The sequence below is a fragment of the Ambystoma mexicanum genome, chromosome 9 (genome assembly GCF_040938575.1).
Source record: "Ambystoma mexicanum isolate Mex_15411 chromosome 9, UKY_AmexF1_1, whole genome shotgun sequence".
NCBI classification, from domain to species: domain Eukaryota; kingdom Metazoa; phylum Chordata; class Amphibia; order Caudata; family Ambystomatidae; genus Ambystoma; species Ambystoma mexicanum.
In genome coordinates this window covers 275,262,932-275,282,294 of record NC_090931.1, presented here as the reverse complement: position 1 = coordinate 275,282,294, position 19,363 = coordinate 275,262,932, and the positions used below count along the sequence as shown (strand labels likewise).

At 48.2% G+C, this 19,363-nt stretch overlaps 2 protein-coding genes across 11 annotated transcripts in view; one reads left to right on the top strand and one right to left on the bottom strand.

Moving 5' to 3' along the window:
- The window catches only part of EVI2B (ecotropic viral integration site 2B), a 48,220-nt gene extending 36,801 nt beyond the window's left edge, over positions 1 to 11,419 (top strand). For all 4 annotated transcript variants that reach the window (XM_069614615.1, XM_069614614.1, XM_069614613.1 and 1 more), the window contains one exon: positions 3,738 to 11,419. In XM_069614615.1, coding sequence (XP_069470716.1) covers positions 3,777 to 4,913 — 1,137 coding nt within the window. In that variant the 5' untranslated portion in view covers positions 3,738 to 3,776 and the 3' untranslated portion in view covers positions 4,914 to 11,419. The remainder of the gene's footprint in view (positions 1 to 3,737) is intronic.
- NF1 (neurofibromin 1) overlaps positions 1 to 19,363 on the bottom strand; it is a 3,279,657-nt gene that overhangs the window by 1,234,479 nt on the left and 2,025,815 nt on the right. The gene's annotated exons all lie outside the window — the stretch shown is intronic.

The following is a 19,363-nucleotide window of genomic DNA, read 5'->3' as shown; positions in this document are numbered from 1 at the left end:
TGGCTCGGATGAGCCAGTCGTCCAGGTAGGGGTAGACGTGGATCCCCTCGCGGCGCAGCAGCGCCGCCACCGGTGCAAGGCACTTGGTGAATACCCTGGGTGCCGACCGTAGTCCGAAGGGGAGGGCTTTGAACTGGTAGTGATGCCCTTGGACCACAAACCTGAGGAATTTTCGGTGCCCCTTTAGGATGGGAATATGGAAGTAGGCATCCTCCAAATCCAACGACGACAGGAAGTCTCCTTCCTCCAGCTGCCCCAGGACGTGCTGGAGGGTGACCATCCGGAACTTCTGTGCCTTGATGAACTTGTTCAGACGTCGCAGGTCTAGGATGGGGTGCCATCCTCCCGTCTTCTTCTTCACGAGGAAGTATCTCGAGTAAACTCCGGAGCCCCGAAGCCTCTTTGGGACGAGTTCGATGGCGCCCTTCCTGAGCATCGCCTTTACCTCCAGGAGAAGCTGAGGGACGTGAAGCTCTTTCCTGGCCACGGGGGGGACGCGCGGGCACCTTCTTTGAAACTCGAGCGTGTGGCCCCGGGCTAAGGCGTCCAGCACCCAACGGTCGGTGGAGATGGACTCCCACACGCTGACGAAGCTCGCCAGCCGGCCTCCCACCGGGGTGCTTTGGTGGGGGCCCGACCCCACGGCCCGTTCAATCCTGTTTCGACGAGGCTTTGCCGCCTTGACCTCCTTGGCGACGACGGCGGGGTCCGCCAGACTTGCCTCGTCCTCTGTAGGCCTCCTGAGACGACGAGCGGGCCGCTTGACGGTAGGTGGAGAAACCGCCACCGGAACCTTTGGAGGCGCCCTTGCCTCCGCTGCTCCGAAAGGACGTCCGTCGTTGCTGCAGAACCCCAAGGGCCCGGGCCGTCTCAGTGTCCGCTTTAATGGCCTGAAGGGAATCGTCCACTGTTTTCCCAAACAGGTTGTTCCCATCGAACGGCATGTCCAGGACTCTGGTCTGTACGTCTTGACGGAAGTCCGTAGCCTTGAGCCATCCACGCCGCCTAAGGCACACGCCGTTGCCCAACTGGCGGAACCCAGTGTCGGCGATGTCCGTCGCAATAGTGATGGCGTGGTCCGACGCCACCTCACCTTCCTGTAGGATCTCCAGGGCATCCGCCCTCTTGTCGTCTGGTAGGAAGTCCAGCAGGGGAGCCAGTTTGTACCATAGCTCCTTGTCGTAGCGGGCCACGATAGCCAAGGCGTTGGCCGCTTTAATCGTCGTCGCTGCAGACGAGATGACCCTGCGTCCCATAGCGTCCAATTTCTTTCCCTCGCCGTCCGGTGGGGAAGTCGATGTGGAGGCCGCACCCCCCCCGCTTTCTTCCTGGCCGCCGCGGAGACGACGGAGTCCGGGGTAGGCTGCGCCCGGAGGCACAGGGGGGCCGCGTCCGGGACCCGGTACTTCTTCTCGTACCGGTCTCTTCTAGCTGGCGTCGTGGAAGGGTTCTTGAGGAGGGCGAGGCCCTCATCCCAAATGTCGTCCAGTAGAGGCACCGCGAGGACCGTCTTCCTCTTGGCCTCGCGCCGTTGATAAAGGAATCCTTCCTTTTTCTTCTCCTCAGGGCAGAGTTGGAAAAGCTCGGATGCCCTGGCGATCATGGAGTGGAACGATCCAATCTCGTCGGGCGGAGAAGCCCTGGTGGGAGGTGACGACGGTAGATCCTCGTCGTATACCTCGTCGTCCGTACCCGTCGCTGCCGTGTCAGTCCCCGTATCATCCCCTCGGGTGGACGGGGAGGAGGGCTGGACGGGGCGCGACGGCTGAAAAGGAGGTGGAGGGTGAATCCTTCTTTTCTTGGGAGGGGGAACACCAGAAGGTCCCGGTTCAGGATCCCCCGACGGGAGAGGTTCCTCCGTCGGCAACGGTAGTCTCGTCCTTATCTCTGAGCATAAGGACTGTATAGCCAACAAAATGGCCGCCGAGTTGTCTTGCGGCGCTGGCAGAGGGGAATCCGACGGGCGATCAGGGGCCCCGTCGGCACCCTCGACGATGTCGTCGTCACCTGCGTCGGGACTCATCCCGACGGGCCGGTCTTCTTCCACGCCAAGGCCGTGGCTTAAGACCTCGATCAGCTTTTCCTCCGAGGTTGAGGCCGAATCTACGACGACGCCCTGCCCCCCCCCTTTTTCTTCCCCGCCGGGGATTTCACGGGGGTCCTATCGATGGGCACAAAAGAGGACTCCCTCCGAGGTGGCAGGGAGACTCTGAGCCCCGAGGTCGCCACCACTGGTGTAGCCTCCACAGGCTGAGCCAGGGCCGCCGCGACAGTATCGATAGAGGGCTTGGCCGGATGGATTAAGGCCTTCACCACCTTAGGTGCGCTCACCGCCTTATCCTTGAGGGGGGGGACACTGCCTCGCTCCCCCTCCGATGGGGCCTTCGAGCTCGACCGGGGCCTCTCCAGGAGCTTCGCCGGGTGCTCGCCTTTCCTCTTACCCGACCCAGAGCGTTGGCTCGTGTTTGATGGTGCCGGGGAGGGTGCGCCCTGCCTGGCGCCCGTAGAGCCTGACCGTTCGGCGCTCCCGGTGCCAGCGGACTCGCGGTGCTTGGCCTTGTGTTGGACCCCCGTCGCCGGGGCGTCCTCAAAGGTCTTAGAAGACCGCTCGGATTTCTTCCTCTTCTTCTCGCCTGACGGGCTCTTCCCTTCCAGCCAGTTGGCGAGACGTTGATGGCGGTCCTTCATGGTCCGCTCCGACATATTGCCGCAAAACGCACAGTCCTTCTCCATGTGCGTCTTGTCCTCATGTAAGCAGTAGAGACAAAAGGAGTGTTCGTCCTCAAAGACGTTCTGCAGCTGGCATCCAGGGCAGATCCTGAACAGCTTTCCGGGCGTCGAGCTTCCCTTCTCCTGGGCCATGTCCGGGCCTGGGAAGCTTCTGGAGTCCTCCAAAAGCGTAGCTCGACGAAATCTTCACCCTTGAGGGGCGCAGACGAATCCGACACGGGTCCCCGTTGATCGGATGGAGAGTCGGTGGAGCTTGAGGCTCTTTTGACCGAAAAAACGAAGTTTTTGAGAAAAAACGTGAAAAAATAGCACTAACGCTCGAGAGCAATAGCACGAGGATCCCAACACATGAACGTGCGGTAAAAATCTGAAGATGGCTGCCAGAGGCGGGGCTTAGGTAGAGGGCAGTCATTGGCTGTGGTCAGTATGACGCAGAGATCAGTGATTGGTTATTACTACGAAAGACAGATCAGAAACGAAACTGATACTGGTTTTTTCTTTACCGAGGATTCCCAGCCTGACGACGGGGAATATTCATGAGCATGTGAATCCATGCCAGACCCCATGCTGGAGAATGGGTGTAGTACTTGCATCTCAAGCAAATTTGGGCGTTGTAGTTTCCATTTACAGATTAATATAGTCAGATGAGTTCCAGGTGGCCGAACACCACTATCCCATCACTGGGGTTGAAGCGAGAAGTCTCAGAAAGAAGGCACTGTGGGGCGGTTTCACGATCAGAAGAAACATGACTTAGTGACATGTTTGCCTTACTATGCTTGTTTCAACAAAGACACAGTAATGTCTCTACCACAGTCTTTGCTTTAACTGTGTTGCTATCTATGGAATCTACAAAATGTACACGTTATAAACAACCAACAATTAATTTCATAACTATTATTTCCTATTCAAGAATTTGTCAACTCATCACTTGAGACTGACTTCTGGTTATATACTGTTTGCTAAATGAATGCCCAATTTAACTCACTTTTTTTCTTTTGTCTTTTTAGTAACGTGGATGTAGAAAGGTCATTTATTACCCAAACGTGATGTATTTATACATAATTATCTTCTTCGGACAAATTTGGAGGCCACTTCATGTACAGGCAAATATCCTCAGGACCTCATTAGGGCAACAAACATCAATACAAACATCAACACCACCATTACAAGATGAAACAAGACAAACAACATCAAAAGAACACACAATGGAAATAACTTTTTCACAACTACGAGCAACACATCCAACATCGTCGCAAATACCATCAATGGTACCAACAACTCCAAAAGCAACCAGTAAAACAACAGGTCCAACCAGTCCAAAAGAACTAGAAATCATGCCAACACAAAAAGAAACAACAAGAACAAGTAACAGTTTAGCTACTTTTGAAATAGAATCCACAAGCTCAACTGTTCCACTTACATTTGTTTCCCATCTAAATGAGATGAACAAAGAAACTTCAATTCTGGAATCGTCACAAATCAGTCATTTAGAAACCAATGAAAGTGAAGCAGTGCACAGCAAAATGGCTCAGATATTTGCATATCTTATTGGTAGTATTTTAATGCTGATGATTATAGCAATGCTTGTGATATGGAAGCGTGTGGCAAAAAAAGCTCCACTTGATGCAAACTGGGCAGGTCGTTCTCCATTAGCAGATGGAGATACTTGTTCACAAATGCCCATCCCCAAGGAGAACCTTATGCAAGACATTCAACGTCTATCAATTACAAGTAGTAACTCGCTGTCTGGGATGTTTCACAAGAACCAATTACCGCTGGAGGGCTCAGATATACAAGCTAACGGCTCAAAAGACAATCTGGGTACACACAATGCTCATGATGGACACAATGAGGTTAGCCACTCCAACTCAACTGTGGACAATCTAAACAAATGTGCGTTAGCTCCCATTCTTACAGTTCCAGATGAATTTGAAGGCACGACTGCTGCAATTGAACCTCAGTCTACTGAATCAGTAAACTTGCCACCCCCCTCTTCTCCTCCAGTGTCTCCTAATGCTGCAGACAGGAATTCACTTGCTTTGGTCAATCACTTAGAGTCACCTTCAACAGGAAAGCAACCACAAAGGGAGTCAGAGCTGTTTCCTTACAAACTTCCCTGCATACTCAATGATGACTTTAGTTTGGAACTACCACTACCGCCACCTCCTCCAGAAGAAAATTAAATGGCAAATTGGGGGATTTCAGTCCATATAACCCTGCAAGCAGACTGCAAATTACAACATTCAAAGCAGAAAAATATAAAGGAGTTTAACAATTGACCTTGAAGGGCAAAACCACATTCTGAACAAACCTACCCCCCTGTGTCCCCTCAGCTCCACCTCTTGTGAGGCTAAAAACCTTGGTGTCATCTTCGGCTCCTCTCTCTCCTCACATCACAGACCTTGCCAAGAAGGCCCATTTTCAGTTGCACCTCCTCAGAGGCAGTCTCCCTTTCCTCACCTTCCACCAGAAACTCAGTCTCCAGAGCTCTGGTCCTTTCTAGGTTGGACTACTGCAACAGCCTCTTCCTCAAGCTGCCTTCATCCTCCCTTTGCCCTATTCAACTAATTCAGAATAGAATGGCATGATTTATCCTTGGTCTTAAGCCCAGCGACTGCATCTCTCCAGCCCTAAAATCACTCCACTGGCTCCTGGTTGCTGCAAGTATCAAGTTCAAGACCGTATGCATCACCCACAAGGCTTTCTGGGGCCTGGGACACTGCTACATCCAACTCTCTCACCCTAAAAACTCCCTGCTAGAGTCCTTCGGTCGTCTAGCTTCAACTCTCTGCAGACCAGACACTTTTCCAAGCAGAGAATGGGGGGCAGATCTCCCTCTTCTGCAGGTGCCTCCCTGCCCCTCTCAGGTTTGAGCCGTGTCTCCTTAAGGTTCAGAAGCTTTTCAAGATCCTCCTTTTTCTCTTCTTCCTTCCCTCATCTGCTAATGCCCCATCTGCCACACTGACTGGCTGCCTGGTTCCTTCAGAGTCCTACAGGGCACCAGGCCCTCGTCACTCAGTCTACCCTGGCACCCCAGTCTCTCCTGACCCATCCCTCCCCCCAAAATCCAATCAACATGCCATGTATTGGCCATACGATTAAGTGAAAAAGTATTTTCTACTTCACTTTTTCAGAGAAAAGAAATTCAGGATGTTACTTTTTTTTGCTTTTTATGCATGGCTGTTAAGTATATGTCGGAGTAAACAGAGTCTTTTTTTAGCATAAAACATAAGGACACCAACCACAGTGCCTTCCAACCATACAATAGCAGACAAGGGGAATTAAAAGATACAAAAAAAGGCTACCTATTGCAAATAAACATACATGTTGCTATGAAGCAAACAAATGTCAGTGCCATCATTGCTCGGCAGCTTTTCAACTGAAGCTAAATTAATATGGAATAATGGAAATTAAACACAAGCCCTAGATTGCACAGCAAGAGCAATCAATAGCAGTTATTTTTAACTTTGCAAAAAAACCCTGGGGAAACACAATAGTTTGATCATTTACTCAAATTAAAAAAGAAATCACGTACGATCTGGCCCGCATATGAAAACATTTGGACGTCTGGCTTTATTAAAATGATTATTAAAAAGTATTCATGTTTATTAAAACATATTTAAAAGTCAACGAAAAAGGCAGGCAACCCTTATTCCACTAGAGTTGTGCATTTTGCCACATTAGTATTCAAAGCTTAACTCACAATATATATTTTTCTTTTGCATCGATTTACATGATCAAAGAAAACAGGCCACAAAATAGGTTTTTAGGGCAGTCTTTTAATAAAAGTACGTGCATGTGTTTTTTTTAAGTATTGAAAGTCTTTCTGCAAAAATAAAAAACAATTTGTTTATGCATGCAAGTATGTCTCCTTACCACCAGAGTGATTGTGACAGAAGCACAGTAAAAATAAGACATTACCTTGTACCCCCTACTACCCAACACAAGTAGTTGTTCACTGCTGGCATGATTGGAATGTTTCTTCCAAAAAACACTGCCATGTTGCATTTTTTGTTGCCATGCATATTGCGTGAGCTTGCCACTGCATGCTGGTGCCTTGCTCTTACCTAAACATAACAAACTAACACTACTCTGTTCCTAAATGTTTTTTCCAACATAAAAGGTTGCAGCACAACATATGCTGAAAGGGTATGGCTGAAAGGGTGCTTGCTGTGAAGGAGGCAGTGCAAGGATTAAGGACACCAGAATCACCACAAAGGCGATTCATTCTTACTCTTTGGTCCTGCTCTCCCTGACAGGGAGGACAGTAGCACATGCACTGCCGAGGGCTTGAGCTTCAATAGTCCCAGCTCTTCCGGAGAAGCTATCCAGAGAGTGATGCTTACAGAAGGACTAAAGTTTGACCCACGTATCGGCTCTACAGCAGTACGTAATAGGTGCATGCCTTTGAAAGGCCACTGATGCTGCCTTTACTGGGGCACAATGAGTATGCAGCCACTGAGAAATGTTAACACCTCTTAATACGCAAGCTTTAGAAATGCAGAAAACAATACATTTTGTAATAGGTTTAAATCATTCAGCTTGAATGACAACAAGACAATCAACATTATGAAAGTATAGTTGTTCTTTAGTAGACTTTGCAACACCTAAGAAAAACTAGATTGTTTAAAGTTTCTGCAGAAGAAATCTGGGGGTCGAGGTTGGAAAGCCTGGAGAACAATTTCTTAGCTCAAATGTACTTCTGGAATAAAGAATGGAAATGTCCCAGGTAATACCATGTCCTTTGTCATTGGAATATCCTTACCCTTTTTTCCCAAAGTCTGAAGTACTCCAATAAGTATCCCTGAAATAGAGACCATAAAGGCCCTTTTCCAAACTACGAATACGTATTTGAGCGTTTTAATTATTCTTATGCGCAGCTATACGGTAAAAGGTATGTTTATCCACCTGGTCTTGTGATTGTCCTTTTGATGCTGGGCGATAGTCTGGTATGGTTGAACTGTTAAGGTAAGATTTAGGTGGAGGGGAGTCCAAGTTCCATTATGCAGGATGTTTTCTCGACAACCATCGACATCAAGGATTTGTCTTTCGGCACTGATATGGTGGATATCGGTGTTGATCGGTGTCAAGATGCCATAACGCCGGCATCCAGCTTCCATTGGACCTCTTTCGGTGTTAAAAGAGGTATCAGTGCCGACGTTGTCGGTACCAGGGCACTAGAGGGGTCGGAAATGCTGAGCGCCGCTCTTGGTTCCGAAGCCTGCTGTGCAGTGGGTAGAGAGGGGGAGGGGATTAGCCACACCGACTGCAGAATGCTTTTTAAACATTTCAAGCATAGAGAACTTAAAATCCTCCCACTCTTGGTTGGTGGTAAGCCCAGCCAACAGCTTACCTTTTTCCATCGACGAATCTGAGTCCTGACAGTGGCCTCTTCTTTTGGGATGAGAACGAGGAAGAATGGCTCCTCAAGTGGGACTGTTTCTTCCGCCTACGTTCTTTTTCGGTGGTGTGTCCCTCAGTTTCAGCCTCAAAAGACCGAACCGTCAACCGCGCCGGTGACTTAGAGGGCGCCTGACGAAGAGTGCGTTTAGCTGCTCGATCGCAAAGGGATTTGGGCTGCATTTTGGTGCAGACGGACACCTGTCAGCCCTGTGACTCATGCTAAGGCACCAAAGACACAACCCGTGTGAGTCAGTGATGGACATCTTGGTGCCACAGTCAGAGCACCACTTAAAGCCCGGTACCCGTGCGACCGACATCTTGCATCGAGGAATTGGAAAAACAAAACAATTTCTGACAAAAACATTGAGTGAGTCGAAGACTCGTCTGTGTTCTCAAGCAGCCTGTAAGTGCGTGGAAAAAAGGAACCGAGGTCTGGGGCGTAGTGATGAGATATTTATACAATGCCTGACGTCACGTCCGGAGCCGATGACCAGATTCTGAGCAAGAAAGATCGGCAGTCGACGGCCAGGTCGAGGTCCACTACGCCCCCTGTCAAGAATTTTCAGAAGCAGCAGAGCTGTGTGGAATATCTATCAGATGAGTAATCTGTGGGAGAAAGGCAATCCATCGAAATAATCTTTGCTATATGGCTGAAGAAAAAATTACAAATGATGTGCGATGATTTGAAAATATGAACATAAGCGCTTGGCACTCCATATGACAAAGAACAGTTTAACCTCAGACCTTTGGAAAAAAGGTCTATATAGGTATCCAGCAGCTTCATGAAGGAATGTTCTACACAGCTCAAAATATACAACTGAATTTTGCACACGATTTTCTCTAAAATAAATGTTCCAACACAGATCAAGTCCAATGCCCTCGGCAAAAGCAAGTGTCACGGCCGCCAGCGACTGGCGTTTGTGGCGAAGGTGGACGCGAGGACGCCATTAAAATGTTCCATTACGTTCCTCCTCGTCTATCAGACGCGGTCTAGTTGTTTTCAAGATGGCCGCCGCCGTTTGTATATATACCACTCGGCTGCCGGCGGTTCGGCGCGTTGCAACTGTGTTTATCTCATCGCCCTGTTGCATGCGCTAGTTTTTCCCTTCGGATAGTCTACTTGCTATTTTCCCTGTTGTTTTCTCCACCTCCCGTTCCTTACGGGTCCCCCCCTCCTCTGTATCCTGTTTGCCTTCTCCTGTGTTTCTGTTCTCGTGTTGAATCTCTGCTGAGTATTTCTTCGCTCTAGAGACACTGCCCTCGGATTTTCCGTTCACTCTTGTCCTCCACCCTGAGGGGTGCCTACCTGAAATCTACCATCTCCTATTCCCTCGATCAGCGGTATCGCCAACCTTACCTATCATCTGGGTCTTCGGCAAAGGATCATTCAACATACGACTGTGCTGACTGCGCCCACAATCTTCACGTCTATATTTGGATCCAGGGGTTTTTTGCCGTTCCAGTGGCTTTTTCCCCTCTGGCTGTCGCGGAGGGGAGTCACCGTGGGGTTTCTTTGTCTGAGAGTCACGGTGGCTTCTTTCCGAGGTAGACCATATCTTCTAAAAAAGAAGAAGCCGTACACAGGACTTACCCGCCGGAAGAAACTGGACTATTCAGGCGAGGAGGAAGAGACAGGGGAGGGTTACAAATCAGGTGAAGACGAAGATATAGCTGATCACCTAGCTAAACCCGTAGCCAATATTGCCGGTTCTGATAGCAAGCCACACCCAAAGAGCATGTACCAACGGTATTTAGTCCCAGGCACTACAAACCGAATGTGTGGGAATTAGAGGCTGACAAGAAACCATCACAATGCACACCACAATAAGGTGATCAAGACAGACATGTGCTGGATCAACCCGAGGTGCAGGGGGCAAGAACTGTAACAACCAAATATTTCAAAGAATTAATATTATTGTTTCATATTGTCAGGGGTCCACCTAATTAAGTCTTGACAAAGTTGCAAATACCAGTTTAATTTGCAAATAGGTTCATGATAGTAGCTCATACTCACAATTTAGTTGTCATTTTAGACGCAAGTGAAGACTAAATATGAGTGTATTATGCGCAACACTATTATTTCTTATCATTAATTAGGCCCAACATCCTCCATTGGTGGACACGTCAGAGCAAAAAACGAGGGCCAATACAAACAGCTAAATCTACACAGGAATAAATATGCAGTACACGTGCAGAAAAACCTAGAAGCCTGGCCATTTGTTTTGAATGTTTTTCAGATATACAGTACAGTATAGAATTCAAATAATAATGCCAGTAAGAACACCCTCAAGAACACTTTGTCCCAATATGTAAGCATTTAACCCACCTTTTAAGACCACACTTTTAAGACCACACTGGTTATGGCTTTGACCCAAAATGCTATTTGCCCATGTGAGAGTACACCAATGATGGCTTTTTGCCCCAATAAGAGCACACCTCTGATGGCTTTTGTCAATATTCTAGCATTTGTCCCTGTACGAGCATTCTATGTATGGAGCTTGAAGACAGGCAACTTCATGTGTCCGTGTGTCTCGCGTTTGTACAGATTTTCGGATCGCCACCCGCTAACCTGCACACTATGACCAGTGCCCAGTGTTTGGAACCTATTAAACTGCCTTGCTGCATTCACAGGTATCTCTAATCAACTGCCCCACAGTCTTGTCTTCAACCGCTATAATTAGAATAACAGATACATGCGTCTGGTTACTCAATAATAACTTGAAGCTAGTTTTGAAATCGCTGACTGTGTGGTTGAAAAATTAACCAGCATTGGAGCCTCCACGTTTGTGTGCTACACTGGAGGACAAAGGAAATTGGTACACCTGACCACCCTTATGGTTTTGTGCCGTGAAGGAGGATGGGTCTTCTAGAATTAACAACTGACCTAAACGCCGAAACTCGAGTTGACAATGGTTTATTGCATAATATGCCATACAATTACAAATGAAATGATTTTGCTCCAAGTTGATTAATCTCACGTAGGTGTTAGAGTATCGTGTACCACAGTATTAGAGAAGATGGCGCAGGGAGGTAAATTGCTTTTCGACCGTTTTTAATGTATATATGGGAGTCTGACATTTGCAGATTTAGTGATAGAGTGTGGGTACTGTCAATTTATTTGTGGTGTACTGTCAATTTATTTGTGGTATGACTGCGGATGGATTCTTGTTGATTTGGTTTTGTTTGGTCATGTAGGTGTGCAGTAGGGAAGTTGATTTCTGCTTCACTGATATGTAATTGCAATTAATTCTGTTTCGACTATAAAACATTTATTTTATATGCCTTATGACTTGTGTTGTTCTATGTATAATTAGCAAATTTGTTTACCCTGTTAATATGTTTGAAATGTATGTTAGGGACTTGCGACAGCTAAACATTTGACAGTTTTGGGAAGGAGATAGCACCTTCCTTCTTTGCCAAGTGCTTTAGAATTAAGCAAGACTTCTTTTGACTGTTTCTAGGCACTACAAGAGACCAGGGGGGAGGAGGAGCACTGAGAAAGTTGTTTGCATGAAAATGTAATCACACACACCGACATGGGTGGGCACTAAAAGAAGGCAGTTATTCAAATATAAGGTGCAAATAAATATTAACTGAATAAATTGTTAAATCTTGAATACCATTTAGTTTTTCTCAATCCACAACAGAAACTCACATAAACAGGACCACATAAAAATATGAGTACAATGACTGGAATATGAATGAAAATTAGCTATAGAAAGGTTTCGTTTCTTCCTGGGGTTAGGCCTCAAGGTTTGTAAAAGTTACAGGGCTCCAGTGTGTGTCTATGTAGGGTGACAATATGTTAAGTTGCATGGCTGACAGAAATCGCTGATGAAGAAAAGAAGACTGTGAAGCACCCCTTGTAGGGAAGAACGACGGTTTTGGATGGAGCTATGCCCATATCCAATGGCCAAGCTAAGAGTATAAAAGCTCCTGCCTGGCATCAGTCTGGAGGAGCAAGAAATGGAAGAAGGGACAGAAGGCCGTTCAGGGAGCAAAGTTCTTTGCCCCATCATCATTTCTGTAAAGAATACATTTGTTATCCTTGCAAGATAGACTCTTGGCCTTACTTCCTTAGAGGGGCGTACACTTTACTCTGGTGTGAGCGTGATTAGGGGTACCCCTGTAAATTGGGCTACCCTTACAACAGTCTGTGGGAGATTTGTATGTGTAGTAAAAGGCAGGAGGTGATCCAAGAGGCAAGTCAGTCACTCACTCAGGGCAGAGAAGGGAGTACAAACTAGTGTTCTCCCAGTACTCCTACCACAGACCTCTTGGCAAAGAGGTCCCATTTTACTTTTACAGTGCCACAGCCAAGCCCAGTCTCTCTTCCCTTAAATAGGTATATTGTACACTACATGCAACAAACGTCTATTAATTTGCGTTGATGGAAAGGAGCAGTCTGGATGTTCAACTCATTACTATAGGCCAACACGTAAACAGTTATGGAAGGCAAGGGTATTCTCCCAGCAAGACCTTGAGTATCCCTTGTTCAAGTGGCCAGTAAAGGGCTGGCGCTCTCAGATCCCAACCCTGGAGGTGGACGAGCGAGGGAGGATCACCTAGGAGGATCACCTAGGTAGGGGAGCACAGGGTTGTGCTCCCGGAAACGCCCCAGGTGAGATGCGGTATACTAGCAGGGAAGAAGAAGAGGAAGATGAGATCCTTAAGACCTTTGCAGGATACTCCAATTCTAAAACCCCTCCTGATAAATCTTCTGTAGCCAAAGCCAATAAACCATCTGTCTTTCTCAAACCCTTTAAGAACCCAAAACCCAGTGCTGTGGGGAAACAACATCTCCCAGAACCCCTGTTTTCCTGTTACGTACCCGAATACTCCTGATCCTTCTTTTCCACATCCCTCTGATTATTATTTCCCACACTCCTAACCGGCTCAGATAATAAACTACAGTTTGCACAATCCTCCCAGTTTATTTCACTATCCCAGCTATTCCCGTTTACCCCTTACCAATCCCCGTCCCTCTGATCATGACTTTCTTAACTCCTAGTCAGTGCTTTAAGTGGGCCGAGCCAGAGCAATCTCCAGAAGAGGCTTCAAAGCCGGGGGCCCTGCCGGTACCCACCCCCGACTAGCCCCAGCCATGCTGACACCTGAGACAGCCTGTGTAGCAGCTGCACGATTACACGAGCTGCCTGCATGTGTCAGCACATCGGATTAGAAGAAAAGAAAAAAGCATTTTCCTCTAATCCGAAGTGCTGACACATGCAGGCAGCTCGTATAACCGTGCAGTGCGTGCTCCCTGATGGGTCTGTACTCTGGAACAGGAGAAGGGCTGGACAGTCCAGCCCTTCTTTCGTTTCTGAGTAAATAGCCATAACCCAGGATGTAGGCCACAGGCGCCTCACGCTGGCTGATGGTTATTTACTCGGAAACAAAAGGAGAGCTGGGCAGTCCAGCCCTCCTCCTGTTTCAGAGTACAGAGCCATCAGCAGCAGGCAGCACTTTCATTCAAGGAGCCCATGATAAAGCATTGCACCACGTAGCTCCTTGAATGAAAAGGCTGCCTGCTGGATGTGAGATTTGGATTTGGTAAACCCAGCCCCTTTTGTTTAAAAGGAAGGTCTGGGCGCATCAAAGGTAATAATGTCATTGCGCCCCAGCTCTGCTTCTTTTAGCAGCCCCCACCCCTTAGGCAAGGGGGGGGGGTCTCTCGATAGAGGGTGTGGCCTAAGCACACTCGACTTAAGCCACACACCCTAATGAGTGCCCCCCCCCTCAATTTCTAATCCCACTTAAAGCACTGTCCCAGGCGAAAGTGACTAATAATGACAGTTCCCACAAACCCTGCAAGACCTACCCTTCTGACATCACCTACCACCCTAGGAAAAAGACTAATTCCCGAAAACTCCTGATCCCCAGCCTACTACGTAGAACATGCAGAAACTCTACCTCTCCCCTTTTCCGACACACCAACACTTTGGTACACCACAGACAACGGACTAACATGCAACCTTTCCACCTGACATGTCCCAACCCCACCGTCAGGCAAAGTCAGGCAATTAACCTGAATCACACACCGACTGGCCCTTCCTTTACCCCACAGGGATAAAAGGTGGAGCAAGAGAGCGCATTATGAGCAAGGCAAGCACAGCAGATAGCTCGACGGCACAGCTAACCAGGCACGGCAGTTCAAGAAAAGGAGCAAGGCAGCGGGAATCTAGAGGGTGGTGAGGAGGGAAGCCACCTTGTCCTTTTCGTCCCAGGCCTGCGGAACCTTTGTGGAAGAGGATATAAGACCGTGAAACATAGCAGAAGTGTCTTGCAGTGGATGTTAACGGTACACGGGGCAAGCCTAAGCCGATAAGCAGGAGCGAGGGAAGTTCCCGCGGCCGTGGTACCAGCCTTGACTCCAGGGAAGCCGAAAGCCAAGTGTTTCATCATAGCTGGCGAGTCAAGGGGAGAACTGATGAGAACCGGGCTGTGTTGAATGAGAATCGCAAAGTGGCAAGTTTGAACCAAGTTCAATTAACTGTGAAAAGTCTTAACAGGAGACCAGCTGCAGAGGGAAAACGGCACTGCGTGCGTGCTAATTCAAAAGAGACTGGTCCATCCCTATCTGAGCGAAACTACAGATACCAGAAGGCTATGGGAGGGCCACCGAAATAGGTCAAAGTGGACACACTGAGGGTCAAGCAAAATCCCAGTACAATCGAAAGACTTTGATCTATAAACTGTGTGAAAGAAAGGGACATGAATCCCAGCAACATTGAACTATGAGAAGTAAGAAAGAGTGCACCCGACAGAGGGATGCCGACAAAAGGGGCAAAGTCTAAAGTCCCGAGAAACAGTGTGTTGACAGACATGAACACAGCCGAGGGATGTCCACTAAGAACTGTTTGAAAAGACATTGAGAAACTAAGTGAAGAGAAATCCTGTTAATGAAAAGGGTTTGAGCACAACTGAGGGAGATCCAGCCGAGATGTGAGAAGGGTCCGAGCCCGACTGAGGGAGATCCAGGGGTGAAGCCATCACCCAAGTACTCGCCATCAGGAGAGGTCAGAGGCCGACCAAGGGAGATTCGGGGGTGAAGCCATCACCCTACATGAACTGTCGTTAACAAATGAGAAGGGTCAGCACCCAGAAGAGGGGAAGCTAGGGGTGAACCTTTATCTCTCTAAAGAACTTTCATTTTGTTAAAGGAAGTTTTTATTTTTGCATATTGAACACATCAGGCCCTCAAAGGCCTGTCGGTTTAAGTGTGTAGAAGGAGGAGACCAACACATAGGTGGCATGCTTTTGGCTATAGACGTTTATTAATGAGGAAATAAAACAGAAAACCCTGTCTGACCCTAGTTCTAATAGAGGTTTCTCTGTCTCAACCAACACTAAGCAATCTGCCAGGATGTCCGTGTAAAGCAAAGGAATTCACTGCCCTGTGTCCAAAATCTATTTACGAAGCTTACACTAGAAACTTAACTAAGAAAACGAGACGGTATTCTTGGTCCAGAAGAATGTCTCCCTTCTTCGGGATGACAGTCAAAGTTCAATTCCAGAGGATGCAAAAACTAAATGTGCATATCAAAGTTTCAAAAAGGTTTCCTTGGGTTGAGTTTTCCAGCAGGCAATTCTGAACAAAAAGTAATGTATCTTCACAGTGTTAGGGGGAGGACGCCCTCCCCCTTTTGCCCTCCCAAGTTCTCAATTACAGGAGAAGTTCCTTTATTCTCCTGGCCGGTTTGCCAATAGTCACTGTGCCAAGAGAATGACTGCCCCCTTATCTTGGCTTTTTGTATAATGTTCAACAGCATAGAACATCTCTCTCTTTCCCTGGTTTCTCTCCAGCTCCTCACTGTGCAGAGAAGGACTCCCTTGTCCTCGCTCTTTATACAATGTTCAACACCACCATAGGGTATTTCTCCCTTCCCCTGGTTTCTTTCCCGCTCCTCACAGTGTTCACCAAGCTCACAGGCCATCTTGTTCACTATCCTGCCAAGTACTGTGACTCGGAGGCAATTTGTTATGTGTGGGTCACAGACCCTTCATGGCTCTAGTTTCCCAGGACTTGTACCCGGTTCACTGTCCTGCCAGGTATTCCCTCTGTTGGATCCCAGACCCTCTTGCTGTCTAGGTAGCCCTGGCTTCCCAATCTGCCAAGGACTGCCTTGCTCTGTTGGGTCCAAGGCCCTTTTGTATGCATTTCTCTCTCTTCAGCCCCAGGACCCTTTGTATGGATTTCTTCTCTTGGGTCCCAGGCCCCTTTGTATGGCTTTTTCCCCTCGTAGTCTAGAGAGCCATGGTTTCCCAGTCCACCAGGGACTGCCACAAAGATGACTCTGGATGTCACTTCTTACCGGGTGCAGGTCCCAGACCAGTGTCTCAGTGTGGTAAGGTCCCTCAGCGTTCCCAGCAAGCCTCCCGGTTTGCCAACCCTTCTCTGGCTACTCATCAGCCTTCGTTCATGCCTTCTGGGTCTCTTGCCCCCTCCTTTCCCTCAGCTCTGCGCCGGTTCTACAACACCTTCCTGCTTTCGGGTGACGTGCTCCGTGTGGATGGCACGCTCCAGCTCTGGCTTCCTTCTACTTGACCATGGTAGATCTGTCAGGGATTCCTCTACAGACGGGCAAGCATCCTCTTCACTGCACTTTCAGCATCCCAGTCCCTCCAGAGGGTCACAAAGCTTAAGGTTCCTCGAGGGAGGATCTCTTTCTCGGTTCGGATGTCCCTCTTCTATTTCAAGCACGTTCTGACCAATAGAAAGTCTGTGTAGACTGGTCACAATGGTTTATGAGAGTGATCTTCGTTCTTCTGCACTTCTTCCCCATCCCAGTACTGATCTTGTGAACTCCCAGTGGGTCAGCTGGTCTCTCCCTCATTTCAGTACATAGGGGATAGAAGACCCTTTTGAAGTCTACACTCTTCCTCGTGCCAGTACTTTCTACATTACTGATATGGCAAAGGTACATGGGTACACTAAAGAAGGTGTTACAGGTAGGTGGTAAGAAGGTGTGTTAGGTGAGCTATGGGGATACCATGTTCCCCCCATGCCATCACTAATCCCATAGGGGGTTTCCCTCCCCATGAGATCCACCCGCTGAGTACCACCCCAAGGGGACTATCGGGTAGTGGCCTCACCTCCCTGGGCTCATGGCAAGCGTCTCGCCCTAGGGGAGAAGTGATGACATCTGGGGGAATCCTCACAGGGGCTGTATGCGACTTTTGACCATTTGTTCAATGACCAGTGATTAGGGCGAGAATCCCTGTTTTTTTCGCCCCGGAGATCTACTCCAATGCCTCCGACAAGTCTCAACTTCCTCGCACAGTCACAGCGCAAAATGAAATCCCCCTCGCCTATACTCACCTAATGCTACAACACTTCCACAACTGCGGTTTCTGAAAGATGAAACCATGCAGGGTGGGAGTGGATTGGGGGGTTCCTTATGAAAAGGGCAGGAAAGAGAAAAGGTGGACTGTGGTTCCTTCGAAGTGCCCCATGAAGCTGGGTACACTATCACTTGGAGGTGCTACAAATGCAGAAGGTGAATAGAAGCATGCAGACAGGGGAAAAAGATAACTGGGTGGAGCGATGTGATAGTCTAGTCAGGTGAATAATATTTTTATTTTGAATTTGCAGTATCCTGGAAAATCTACTTTTTGGGCTGCCCATCCAGAGGAAGGTCTCAGGTTATGTGCATGAAGTGGCAGCTGTCTCCATGGGGGGTACCTGGCGCTAAGAAGGTAGAGCCTTAACTGCTTTTTTCGCTACAAAAGGGAGGGGTTCGGAAAGATGGGCTTCCTTTCTGCAATAAGGGAGTGTTCACTGATTTGCGCCCCATTTACACTCTCACACACTCTGGCATGATTTCTGGGATTAGCATCAGAAAATTACATTTGCATATTTTCAAACTAGTTCCAAAGTCCCAAAATGTTTGGTTGAGGGAGAGAGGGTAGAAGAACTGGGGATACAAGTGGAGAAGAGGGGTACCTGGAGCATAAAAGGCTAGAGGCATGGGGATGCAAGAGGAAATTAACGTTACTTGCTGTAGTGACAAGAGTACTGAGTCCATAGTTTCCTTTCCTCCATCCTTGTGGGCGTCACCCAACAAGAGGACAGTAAGGGAACCTTTGGCAGAGAAAAATTGAGCTTCCCCTTTAAATTTAGTATAGCGTGCAGGGGAACGTGCGCCTCCCACCCCGTGCTTCACCTCAGTCCCCTTTTAAAACATTGGATGGTTAAATACCTGGCTACACTGGATACATTAGCGGGGTCAGGTGGTTGGGACGTATGGAGGAAAGAGGACTACGAGAACTCTAGTCACTCCAGTGAGTAACTTTAATTACTCATACGTCCGGTCCCCTTTCTTCCATCCTTGCGGGTGATTCCAACGAACAAGACCATAGGGTGGAGCTGTGATAACCTGCCTCATATCTAGTACGAAGTAAAAAGGTTCTTCAATACCGCCTGACCGAATTCTGCATCACGCCTAGAGCTCATATCCAGGGACTAGTGCTAACGGAAGGCTGAAGTGGCCCAAGTAGCCAACATACCAAAAAGCATGCCTCTGAAACAAAATGCATGTGTCCTTAGCTCTGACCGCATGGGCATGAAACCACTCAGTAACTGTTGGCCATGGCCGTGTACGCCTCTGAAATAGCCTGAACCATCCAACAGGCGATAGAAGCTTTGGAAGCCAGGGTACTGGGAGATGTGCCCCTGAAAGTGATGAACAATGCATCAGACTTCCTGAAGAATTTAGTCTGTGAGATTTAGAACTTGAGGACCAAGGAACACAGGGCCCTTTCAGCCTCCAACTGTGGGTTTTGGAAGAACACCAGCTGGAAGATTTACTGGTTCAAATGGAATGGAGAGACCACAAAGGGGCAGAAAACTCAGGAGAGTGCGCAAAATGATCTAGGAAACGGGTGAAGGGTTTGCACAAAGATGACACCCGAAGCTCGCTGACACTGCGCACAGAAGTTAGCGCCACCAATAGAACTGTCTTTAACGTCACCAGCCGGATGTCCACCGAGGCCATAGGCTCAAAAGGCTTGTGCCGCAAGGCTGCAAGAACCACACTGAAGTCTCAGACCAGATGAGGCCTGCGCATCGGAGGAAAAAGTCTGGACAACCCCTTCAGGTGGCCTTAACCACCAGATTGGCTGCTGAAAAAAAGTGCTCTGGGGAATTTTTGTAGGCACAGATGGCCGCCAAATAGGTGCAGCAAGCATCTACCTGAATGCCAGAGTGGGCCAAATACACGGAGAAGGC